Consider the following 13,286-nt stretch of genomic DNA (forward strand, 5'->3'; position numbering starts at 1 on the left):
TGAGAATTTTCTTTCCAAATCAACTCCGAACTTCCCAAAATTGAATTTCGACAACACGTACAAGTCATAAATACCTGAAGTGAAACTACCCAAGGCCTCAAACCGCCGAACGGCGACTAGAGCTCAAAACGACCGGTCGGGTCGTTACAATTTAGTTATACTATTCGGTGACAACTTTATGCAATTCAAAAAATCCAATTATTGATTAGATACAAAAGAATATCAATTAATAAATTTTATTAATGTTATACAAATAGAATCCAACAAATTAAAGAATTATTATTTCAACTTAAAATAAATGTGTAAGATACAAAACAAAAATTTAATTTGACTCTTTCTGAAAAAAGGATACCTACCATAACTGAATTATACACAAAATTTAATTAAATATACTTATAGTAATGTATATTGTATACAAATAAGGCCAGATACAAAACTTGTACTAAATAAAGAATTATTATTTCAACTTAAAATTAATGTGTAAGATACAAAACGAAAATTTAATTGATTTTTTTCTCAAAAAAGGATACCTACCATAACTGAATTATACACAAAAATTTAGTTAAAGATACCTACAGTAATGTATATTGTATCCAAATAAGATCAGATACAAAGCTTGATCAATTAAAAAATACTTCATCAATCTTTAATTGTTTCCAAAACAGACGTCCCTATCATAATTATACAAAAAAGGTTAACTAAATTATACTACTCTATGTTATTTATTTTCCAAATTGAAATTTATATTTAATAATATAACAGAGATTCTAAAGAGTCAACATACGTCAAATATATTTCCTATCATAATTAAAAAATAATTTTTATTGAACTACTATTTCCATTAATTATGTTTCAATTTATAATTCAAATTATTAATGTTGTCTTAAAATTGTCAAGTGACTTCTTTTTAGCTTGCCATTTGACTTAACCACAATGCCTACACTCTTTTTAATATAATATAGATTTTTCACCCAGACATAACCATTTTCTTTTTCAGGGTGGCACAACCATTTACTTACACTGTTACAAAAATGAAAAACTTTAAATGAAAAGAGATTTCAAATATAAAAAGTTGAATAAATTAAACATAAAAGATTGTCATATAAATTAAACGGAGGGAGTATTATTTACTAGTTTCTTTTTTGACCATAATTTAACACTTCCTAAATAAAATCACCGAGTACTTGTAAACTTTCCTAAGGGCATAAACTTTTCAATACATGAGCCTTAATTACAAATAATTAAACTATGTGAAATAGTATGCATTTGCTCCTAAACTTGGAAGAAAGGGGTCAATATTCAAGCAGTAGCACCACAATATTCTTAAATCAACTACCCTCAAGCATTGAATCATACCAAATTGAATTCAAATAATCATCAATTGCAGTGACAAATAATAATAGTATGGGAGCTCCACATTAACTTCTTGATGATAAAACAAATCCATCCACAATTCAATTCCTAATTTATTGTAGCAATCAAGGTATGGTTATTGTGGATCATACCACTATTTTATAAAGTTTTTGAGGGTAAATGTGGATCATACCACATAGCTCAAGGATGATTTTGCCCTTTTATTTTTGTTTGTTTGTAAAAAGGCTCACGTATAAAATTTTTAAGACAATTTATTCATGAGCAAATTTGAACATTTTCCATAAAGAATGAGGGAGCAAAAGCCGCTAAAAACAAAAAGGTGTTGCTAATTCCTATGTGCAAGTTAGCGGTGCACAAATACCAACCCATCCCCTCTTTTATCAACTACTACTACTCATTGTACGCATCTCTCTACCCGTTCCATTCAACAAATGGCGAATCTTGATTTCATCTAACTCTTCCTTCAAAGATGCTTCTAAGTAAAGCTTAATTCAACCCCCATATCATCAATACCCCCAATTTCATATAATGGCTTCTTCTTGTATAGATTTTGATAGATTCAAGCTGCTTCCTCTCTCCCTCACTTCCCTCTCCAATTCCCACTCTCCTTCTTCCTCATCCAGAACCTTAATTTTGACCCGACACAGATGCTCAATTCCAAGAATTGGGCTTTTTCTTGATGGGTCCAGAGTTAAGAGAGAGGTTTCGGGTATCATACCCAGAACTATTTTCTTGAAACATCCTCGAATTATCACTGCCGTTGCTCGTGCTGAACCCAATGAGGTAAATATTAGTCCTTTTTAGTTTGGCTTGAGAGTTTTATAAACTTCTAGTTTTAAAAAAAAATCCGTGATATTTGATAAATTTATATAAGTGAAATAGTTGTAATAGAATGACTTGACCCTAGTTTTGTTTGGCATTAAGGTAATACTTGGTTGATTGAATTTATCAATATAGCTATATCTTATATTTTTGATTGTTAGAAGAAAATGTCTGCAAAATCATGATAGTAATTATTTAAGTTGAATATAAGATGAAACAGGATCGCTACTTCTCATTTGATGATAATGAGTGGTTCAGCTTTTAACATTAGCTCTACTACTAAGTTAACTGTTGCATTAACCTATGGGTGTGTGTGGCTGTTTGCTCTAATTAATCACATTAGGGAGTTATATAAGCATTTTTACTTCTTATCTTGGTTTGATCTATGCATGTCATGGTCAAAGCAGATTATTGAATTGGAATCACTGAGATAATTATGTTGTAGGAAGTCAACAAAGGCAACAGTACAACGGCGAGGGAAATTCCCACTTCTGAACTTAAGCAGAAAAATAGTCAATTGAAGAAAAGGGTAGTCTTTGGACTTGGTATAGGTATTTCTGTCGGAGGTGTGGTACTGGCTGGAGGATGGGTTTTCACTGTTGCCCTTGCTGCAGCTGTTTTTATGGGTGCACGAGAGTACTTTGAGCTGGTTAGGAGTCGTGGAATTGCTGATGGAATGACTCCTCCTCCTCGATACATATCAAGAGTTTGCTCTGTCATCTGTGCTCTCATGCCTGTACTCACACTGTAAGTGTCATTATCAACTTTTTCAACTTTCATTCTGTATTAAATAAACATACTTTACTTTTGATTTTCTGGTAAACCACCTTAAACCTCAGAAGACACCATGCCATTAATCTCATGCCACACATATTTAGGAACTGGAACAATAACAGCAAGATTTCATGCCTGCATCATCTATTGTACATTGATGAATCAATGTAGCGTTTTAAAGAAAAAGGATAGATGCATGGACAGAAATATTTTTGACGTTATTTTATGATACCATTCAGTATTCGTGACTTTTGCTCATTAAGATAAATAGATTATCTATTTGCTGTCGCATTGACCCTTACCAGAATTATCAGCAGAAAGACTTTGTTTTTTACAAAATTTCAACCATGCATTCCATTGGCAAGACCTGCATTACTGTGACTGTATTTCTCATTCTTTTAGAAAATTAGGCCAAGAATGGATGACTTGATCCGTCATTCATTTATGCATTGAACGTCAGATACCCGTGCTAGCCAACTTTGTGTGTAACCTCTTGTCTTCTGTTCTACCCTTTTTGGGCTCCAATACTTTGATGAATTATGACTCATTTTATACATCTTGATTTAAACCGGGAACCTACCACTTGATTAAACCCTTTTGTTGTGGTTGAACTTGCTTGTTTGGACAGTCCATGTCTTTGCTTTATCCTTTAGGTTAGAAATGACAAAATTTATCACTTCAGGAAGAGTTAATGAGATAAAATTTTACAGAGGTATGAATGTCATCTTGAAGGTCTTCTCTTTACTTGGATTAACAGCAACCTGAAGACACTGATACTTTTATCATGCTTCCCCAATGGTCAGACCCTATGTATGATTCTCTTCTACGATTAGGCTTTGTTCTTCCCCAGTAAATGGACAGTGGTTTCAATTTAGAGTAGCTTGATAATCATGCTTGAGGCCAGCATACAATATCTTAGAGTTGTTATTTTTTTCTTGTTGTTTATGATTTATTTATTTTCTGGAATTTGTTAAGTTGAAGATTTTCTAATTGATTGCTCTTCGAATTTTTGTCAGATATTTAGGTCAGATTGATGTTTCTGTTACCTCTGCGGCCTTTGTTGTTGCAATGGCACTGCTGATGCAAAGGGGCATTCCTCGTTTTGCTCAACTTACTAGTGCCATGTTTGGGCTCTTTTATTGTGGCTATCTCCCTTGCTTCTGGGTTAAGTTGAGATGCGGTTTGGCGGTACCTGCTCTGAACACTAGTAAGAACTGATGCCCTTTGTTCTGATTGTTTAGAAATAGAAAAGTATATACATATGCTCAAGCCCCCAGGGCTTTGGACTAGTTTAAGAATGCAGCGTGTGACGTGTGGGTTAGGCACTCGTCATGAGTTTGAAACCTATCGTAGACAAAAGCCTATTATTTAAGTGGAGAAGGGTACAGAAGCGGACCCATTATCGATTGATTTTCGGACCATGTGACACTGTCCCTCACGGATTTCTCGGTTATTTAAAAAGTGTATACATATAGACACACACACACACATACACACACACACACACACATATATATATATATATATATATGTATATATGTATGTATGTATATATGTATATATATATGTATGTATGTATCATGATCAGAATTCAAGTTACTCATCAATGTGCTCCAGTGAGACACTGACATGTGTTGGACATGCACACAACTGTGTACTTTTGAAATTCCAGACATGATATCTCTTCTATAAAACATAAAATTCCTTAATCCCACCTTCATCACCCATTATTTGCGTCATGTTCTCGCAAGTAGCCCTCAAATGGCCACACGAAGGACAAAGTAATTTCCATTGTTTTCCTTTTTTAAGTACTCAATTATTTTGGGGTCCAGACTTAATTTTCTGAAGTTATGAAGAAAAAACTAGATCAAGTAGAAATACTGAAGAAAAATTATTGGCAGGATCTTAAGAATCCATAAATTAATGGAGTATGTTTTCTTATGTCATTTGAAGTAGTCGCTATAACTACAGTGTTCTTTTGTTGAAAAAAATAAATGTACTATAATCTTGTGTTAGCTACGTGTGTGTCTCCTTTAATTTTAATATTTGTATCTGTGTCCAACAGGAAATTAATGTTGGTCTACTTAGGTGCTTTTCATGGTCTTCAGTGAGCTATATTTTTGGTATAGCTTTAATATTTCAGCATCCCAATCGCCCCCAATCATTCCCTATTAGGATGATAATCAGGTTATGAGCTTCATTGCTCATTCTCAATTCATGGTCGTTGATGATATTCATGCCACTAGAAAATGTAGAGAACTTCTAGTGTTAGAGAACCTAAATTATTGAATACTACAATGAGACAGCCATAAGACATTGGATAGTGAGAGTCTATATAGCAACCCCCAGTAGATTGGGATTGAGGGAGTTGTTGTTGTTTTTTTTGTTGTTGTTGTTGTTGTTGTTGTTGTTGTTGTTGTTGTTGTTTTGTTGTGACGTTAATGCAGTTCTTTGCAAAGGAATCTTTAGTACCCCGGAATATGGATACCAAACCATAGGAATGGTTTATTTGTGCCACATTTACAGTCTGGCATCGACGCTAGTGGGGCAGCCCTTACATATGGTGTCCAACGACAACTCAAAGTTGCAGTCTTCTATATAATCTTTTTAATTCGAACACTGTTATTACCTACCCTGTTGCGCATACAGGAGTTCACACACAGGAGTTCTCCCAAGATTTTGCTGTTTCCAGAGTTGTTCTCTTCAGATACAAAAACTATATTCTTAGAAAGAACATTTAAGGTCCTATATGTCCTTTATTACTAACTTTTTGGTGTTTCCAGATAGTGGTTTTAAGCTAGATAAGTTATTAGTGATTATTAACTTTTTGCAAGAAGATGTTATAAAAAAAAATGTTATCCAAAACTTTTTGCAAAGTAGTCTCCAATCTAATGTTACATCCATACTTTGCATGTGAAATGAATTACGTTTACTGCATAAAAAAGATAAGTTTATTTTTTTCTTCTTAATTTTAGAAAAAAATAATAATGACTAAACTAATTTTAAAACTATTTTAGCCGCTAAGGCACAAATTAAAAAGGGTGGAAGAGATTGCCACTAGAGTTAAACACTTAAAATTGTGTTTTATTCTGAAAGTACTTGAACTATTTTGCCTTATCACTGAACCATTGAAACTCTGCCTATTTCAAAAGCTTACTTCCCACTTGTCCTTTTGAGTTATCCCAAAATAATGTCTAATTTACCCTTTTGTTTTCCCAAGATAATGTATACGTAAAGTATTTTCCCTTCACCTTAACAAAAAAAGTTTTTTTTCCACATATTTCTAAGGCTAATGGATATTTAATACATTCTAACTCTTCTACAATTTTTCATTATCGTACTTGGGCAGCCCGATGCACGGAGCAATAAGCATCCCGCATTCACGTCGTCCGGGGAAGGGCCGCACCCCAAGGGGTGTGGTGTAGGCAGCCTACCCTGATGCACCCGTGACCTATAGGTTACACGGAGACAACTTTACCGTTGCGCCAAGGATCCCCTTCTTTTCATTATTGTACTTAAAATAACAAAACCATCATGTGGAACAGTGGAAGTCATAAACCCAAATGGTTAGCAAGAGAAAAGGTCCTCCTTCCCAAAACCATCACGTAGGTACTCAAAGGGGGTCATTTGGTTATCGGAATTAGTTAGATTAGTATACTAATCCTGACATTAAATTTGGGATTGCATTTATCTACCGTTTGGTTATTGGTATTAGCTTATATCGGTATAAATTTTATATCATAATCTTGGTATTATCTATCCCAAATAGAAAGTGGGATTATAATCATGGTTATATTCCAGGATTATAATCCTCGAATAACCTTGTTTTGAACCAAATGACCCAAGAGCATTGTACAGAATGATTAGCTCCAATTTCCATCCAACCATCTACATGAAGCAGCACGTGATGCATACCCCAAAAGTATAGAAAAGTAGCAAATGTGTTGATCCATATCATTCGATTTTCCTTAAAGCCTTCTCATTCTCCCTTTCTTATTAATAAAATCTTCTTTTTCTACAGAAAGTGCCTTCTCAAAAATCTTCTTTTTTTATAAAAGAAAATTACAGCTTTCCTGTGAGATTAACCACATTGTATAATTATATATGATTATTTGTCTGCATATGACGTCACAGTCAGACTTTTCTTTTGTTTCTTTGTGTCTGGCAGTGTATGTGCTACTTAGATTAGGAATCATTATTTGTGTCTCACTATTTGATGGACCTGCTATAACTCCCAGCTCAAAAAGGCCAGGACTCTGAATAAGTTTCCTATTGAGACAATCAAGCATGAACAAAAGAGTGTGGTGTCAAACAGTTGTTACAGACTTGACATCCTAACAGTGTAATCTGATATGATACTTTTGTTGGATAAATGTAATCTGATATAATTATCTTAGCCACTTGTTTTTTTTTGGTTGATAAATAGCTTCGCCTCTTATGTTTCATGCCTTCAAAAACCTAAAATTTTTTTGTGGGGGGAGGGAGAGTAAGTCGAAGTATAGAATTATCAGCTGTTCAAGTAAAAGGCAAGACGGCTTTAAAGTAAACAAAGCTTGCATTTGGCCATTACGGGTGTAATATTAATGTTGCTATATGAACACCCCGTGAAACAGTAAAAAAAGATAATTTAAACAGTAAAAAAAGAAAAAAAGATAATTTAACTTGATATCTAAGCCCCCGAAAGGGTAGCCTAATGGTCAAAGAGATGGACTGACAACCTTGGGAACAAGTTCACTAGGTGCATTCTTCATCTTAGGCCTACCTATGTTGGCGGGAGGTAACAGGTATCCAGTGAATTAGTTGAGATATGCGCAAGCTGGCCTAGAGGCTACTATTCTATAGAATTTTAGCTTGATATCTAATGTAGCATTTGAAAATTCTTTGCAGTTGGTTTCTTCGACAGCTGATCCGCTTCAGCTACTGGTCTTCTGACTTTTATTGGCATTTCAATGGGTTTACACAGGACTGGGAGCATCATGGCCTGTCATTTTTGGAGGCCAAACTCAGTGGACTGTGGGGCTTGTGGCAACCTTAATTTCATTCAGTAGTATCATTGCAGCAGATACATTTGCTTTTATTGGAGGCAAGGTACTTTTCACTGTTGATGTTATTTTTGTAAATCGGTTCTATCTTTGTTCAGATGTCTCAGACTAAAACGGTCCAGAGACGCAGTGTTTTCTTGTCAAAAAATGCAGTACCTAATCTGGCAATATCATATATTTGGTGCACCTGTCTTTGATGTCACTGCATATTTTATGTCATCCTATCATGAAAATGTGGTAGACTTGATAAGACACTGACTTGGCTTGTCTTGTATCCTCTCCTGTTCGTTTGTTGTGGAATCTTGGAAATAGTAGCTATTTAGTAGAGATTTAAATGATTATTTTAGATCCATTCTAAGCATTGAAGATAAACCTCCTTTGGTTTTGTCTGGCATTTGCCTGGAATACAATATTTAGGGAAAATTGAGCTTCACAGTATTATTCTGGCAGCTGTAACGTTCAGCACTGTCTTAGAGCTGGATTCTTTATATAAATCCTCTGTAAAATACTTTACTTCATTCAGATCCATTTCTTTCGGATACTAATTAATTTAAGTTAAACTAGGGGTTCCTAAAACTATAGGTTCTCTAATTCTCACACTCATCCTTAAATTGGCATACGTCTCTAAGTAGACTAAGGGCTCGGGTTCATGATAACAAGGGTAACTTGAAGTTTAAGTGCCCTTATAAAAGAAAACTTGAAATAATTGTAAAATACTAAAATTGATATTACCGATGTTGAAAGGACCAAGGTTTGAACGGAATTACCGTCCCAGAATACTGGCTATACACAAAGAAAGAAAAATGACACCAACAGTCCATGTCAATGTCATTACAAGCACACACACACACACACACAGAGCCGGGGGGGGGGGGTTGCATGTTACTCTGTAATTGGATGAGCTATGAAGAGAAAAAGAATCCGAAGAAGGATATAAGCTGGAGGTGAGAGAGAGGGACAGAGGACGTATTAAAGATGTCTTAACTTGATTAACCATCTATACGTAATAAAGGGCATATGTGTAAGCTAGTAACATTGCCTTCAAATAATCTTCTTAGAGAACCAGATTTGTCACCAGCTTGCCTTCAAGTAATCTTCTTGATGAACTAGATTGAAGTCTTTTCCAGGATCTCTTAAACTACTAGATCGGAGTTTGCTGATTTCTTGAGGTCTGTAACTCCCAGTGACATCCAATCGTCAGAAGAATCTGTTGAAGTAAGAATGACAGCTGATTTATGCGAATGCAATTATGTCTTTTAAAACTCAATGAACTGTTGATATTGTGAATCCCATTCAAATGGGTTTCGTGACTAACGAATTGTCCCTATGCGGACTTTCACGTAATGACTCCAATTCAAAGTTGGATTCTTACTTATAAACCTTTGATATTAAATTGCAAATCCCATACCACTCTCTCGAGACTCTACTTGTGGGATTACACTGGGTTTGTTGTTGTTAAATCCTATACCAAACAAGTATGTAGATTGCGTTGTCCTTTGTAATCCAATTCCAAATTGGATTTTACAATTAAGTCTTTAGTAATATTATATATATCCTATTTATAAATATATAGTAATTATGAGTATTAAATTGTAAAATCCAATTTGAAATTAGATTACAAAGTACACGGCAATCTACATACTTGTTTGGTATGGGATTTGCAATTTAACATAAAAGGTTTACCAACTTTGAATTGGATTCATCACATGAAAGTCCGCATAGGGACAATTCGGCAATCATGAAATCCATTTGAATGGGATTCAAAATTCTCCATAAAAAATATTACTCAACTAAGTTGAACTTCTGCTTTTCATCATTTTTAAGGTATACCGAAGCAATATCCACTTTGAAGCACAGAAATATCTTAGATGGAGAGCTTAGTTGTTGCCTTTAAATGTCTCCCATAGTGTTGCAAAATACACAACTTCCCCCCTTCCACTCTCTTTCCCAAAAAAACATAGAGAGCTAAGTTATTGCCTTTAAATGTCTCCACTCTCCTGCAGTGTTTGAAAGTACCATATTGCATCCATCGTAGTCACAGATCATGCTAAAGTCGAACATACAAATTCACATAGAGAGGAAAGAGAGTAAAAAAATATTGGAGAGGCATATAAGGTGAAGTTACTATAGACATTGACCCTTTGATCAACTTAGAAACAAATGATAGCAAATGAGCACAGTAATGCTATAATGCTTCTATGAGGAAGTATGCATCTCTTGGTTTCCCCTTTGCTTATCATGTTCCTCTTGTTGTCCTTTTAATCTTTGCAGGATGGAATTACAACAATTTTTTTCTTAGTTCTAATGCTTTTTAATTTGTAGTAGTAGAACAAATCCAAGTAATTGTGATGTCTCTTTGGTGGTCTGTGAAGGAGAGCCACATAACAGAGTTGAAATCCTTTGCAGGCTTTTGGTCGGACACCGCTTACTAACATTAGCCCAAAGAAAACCTGGGAGGGAGCTGTTGCAGGCTTAGGAGGTTGTATAGCCACTTCTGTGTTGTTATCAAGAATTTTCTGTTGGCCTACATCCACATTAAGGTAATAATATTTTCAATGTTTTTATTTACTTATTATGCAGTGCCATCTGTTTCAGACCCTTTGATGTGTCTATAGCTGCAGTAAGGATATTCTCCTTGTTGGAGGGTTAGGATTTGATTAATGTCATCTTTATCTTTTTCTTTTTCCATTTTAGAGAGGTAAACTACTAAATATTATCTGATAAAAATATAAAGAATGGAATGATATACAGTTTTCCATAGCATTTCCCCAAGCGTAATTTTGAGTCTTTATAACTCCATATAATATCGTATACTCATGTAGAAAATGGAATACTTTACAGGAGTAGCGGGATAATATGTTATATTAACTTGTTGTCACGTTAGAATTTAGTTGCTTACGCCTAATAAAGCATATCAGTTCTTTTTGTTATAACTTGTTTTTTGAAAATTCATGTTTGGATTTTATTCTATCATTATTTTTTCAAAACTAGCACATGATGTAGAAGGAAGGTTTTTGGGTTTCTTATTGTGGGTTTATTCACATTCTAGGTTGGTGCAGTTTGAGCCATAAAATTGTTTAGCCTTTCCTGTGACCCTGTAAATTGGAAAATCATAGCTTTCTGAATTGATGTTTGTGTCTGAACGGCTTTTCAGTGCTATAGCTTTTGGATTTCTGAACTTCTTTGGATCTCTCTTCGGTGACCTCACTGAGTCAATGATCAAACGTGATGCTGGTGTGAAGGACTCAGGATCTCTCATTCCTGGACATGGTAACTACTTCTGTACCTTTGATTGTACTTTTCAGTGATAAATTGAACTCTGTTGTGAAGCCAAAACATAGTAGGCATACTGTTTTATCCCCCCAAAAAGTTATGGGCATACCGGAAATTGAATCTTTAAATATCAAATAGGGAAGATAACTTTAAAATTTTTAGAACTTGAGAGTGTCATAAGTTTCGACATGAATTTTATATGTTAAAACTTTGTTCTCATAAGCTGATATTGGTATATGTCGCTTTGGAAGTGTGGTTATCTCTGACATCAGGCACAACTATATGAGGATATGGTTGTTAACATTTTGACTGTCATTATATGCTAGACAAAGGAATTAATGTCATATGAACCAGTATCTTGGATTTTTCCACAGTATTCGGCGTGCTAAATTCTAAGTAGACCATTTCTTTGAGATAGTATTCCAAAGGTCTTCTTTATATCGTTGGAGTGGGAGGATCATGTACTATTGAAGCCTAGTATAGACAATAGCAGCCATGAAGAATCTCTGATGTCCTTTGTTTTCTTAAAAAAATCTCAGATGTACTAATGTGTGATTGCTGTGGTCTCTGATGTATTAATATGTCTTGTGCTGTGGGATGTGGGCATTCTTCCTTTATCAACTTCCATTTAATTTGTTAACAGGACTATAATGGCGGGAAAATAAAGATTTTCTGGATGGTTTCGTTGTCATCTTTTGGACCCAGTAACCAAAACTCTCTGGGTAGTCGCGGCAAGAGTAGTGTAAGACTCCAAAAACTGATCACATGTTGAGTGATCAAACTTGAGCATGACAATCCAGGGGGAGTGTTCAGTCAATGAAAATCTACTATTTCCTAGGGTTTTTTTATGCTTTCTTAACTTTCTAAATCCTATCTGCTATGACCTTGTATAGCTATGCTAGATACTTGCCCAATTCGAAATGATCATCCTTTAGCATTGTTATCTTAGCTGAACTGGCTAGTAGCCTCGCGGCAAGTTTCTTGGGTCTTTCTTGAATGAGGCGATGCCTGTTTTGCAGGAGGAATACTGGACAGGGTGGACAGCTACATATTTACGGGGGCATTAGCATACTCCTTTGTGAAATTGTTCTTACCATTTTATGGAGTTTGATGAACCTGATAACGATTCCCTACAAAGAAAACAGATACTTCATCGCTGTTCTCGTAACTTAGGAGCAAGCACAAGGTGACATACTCAATACAGTAGAGCAACATACGACATAGGAGGTTCCATTGAAGGTCAGTTAAGTTTCACACGACAAGATTCCGGTTGCATTGCAACTCCCCCAGATTCTACTGATTCATATACCTGATTCCAAGATCGAGGAAGTCAAGTTCATACTAGTTTCAGCACTTTAGGGTGACAGAACGGGGAAGGGATCCGCATGATGTTTGAGGATCAGTGTTGGGTTGTTTTGGCTGATACTGAGCCAGCTCCCCCATTGTGATTTTAGAATTGTTGCATAATTATGATTCTGCAAGTGTATATTCGTTTTTAGTCACAGAAATGTCACAATAATTATTAGGTTCATATATTGATTTATTCAGGCGTTGCTTTGTTTAAATAATTACTGGCACTTTTGACATCTTAATAATGAAAATGACAAGATTTAACATTCTTTAAGTCCTGTTAGGAAATATTGAAGTGACAACCTTTTTCAGTTGCATCGAGTGATTGGATATGTTCTACTATATGCTAATTCTCTAAATATGTCTCTTCGACGAGAAACCGTCCCTTTGAAGTTAAATTGTAGTTCTTCTTTTCCCCATCGTATTCTGTTTAAATATAAAAGAGGGGAAGTATTAATAACAAGTAATATTTTATCCTATAAGAAGGGTGTTCAGTTGACGCCCCACGGCCCTAGAAGTATGCACGGTCTTCTACTTGACCCGTCATTTGTCATGGGCACAATATCTGTTTTTGGTGTTCTCATAAACGAAAGAAAAATGAAGAAGAAAAGTATCAAACCTGTTGATATTGAGGCAATCTCAACTCTCAAG

At 35.1% G+C, this 13,286-nt stretch overlaps 1 protein-coding gene across 2 annotated transcripts; it reads left to right on the forward strand.

The window, feature by feature from the left end:
• The first annotated feature begins 1,704 nt into the window (after positions 1-1,704).
• On the forward strand, positions 1,705-12,904 carry LOC107802310 (phosphatidate cytidylyltransferase 4, chloroplastic). 2 transcript variants are annotated; one of them, XR_012702858.1, is made up of 8 exons: positions 1,705-2,157; positions 2,642-2,943; positions 3,987-4,177; positions 7,934-8,058; positions 10,419-10,552; positions 11,167-11,282; positions 11,929-12,027; positions 12,305-12,904. XR_012702858.1 is itself a non-coding variant. In XM_075238223.1 (7 exons), the coding sequence occupies exons 1-7, from the start codon at positions 1,903-1,905 to the stop codon at positions 12,394-12,396; spliced, it is 1,215 nt and encodes a 404-aa protein (XP_075094324.1). In that variant the 5' UTR covers positions 1,707-1,902; the 3' UTR covers positions 12,397-12,904. The 2 variants fall into 2 exon arrangements, 1 of the variants encoding a protein (XP_075094324.1); XM_075238223.1 differs by lacking the exon at positions 11,929-12,027 and having other exon boundaries at positions 1,707-2,157.
• The last annotated feature ends 382 nt before the right edge of the window (positions 12,905-13,286 follow it).

Source organism: Nicotiana tabacum, chromosome 19 (assembly GCF_000715075.1).
Source record: "Nicotiana tabacum cultivar K326 chromosome 19, ASM71507v2, whole genome shotgun sequence".
Taxonomy (NCBI): domain Eukaryota; kingdom Viridiplantae; phylum Streptophyta; class Magnoliopsida; order Solanales; family Solanaceae; genus Nicotiana; species Nicotiana tabacum.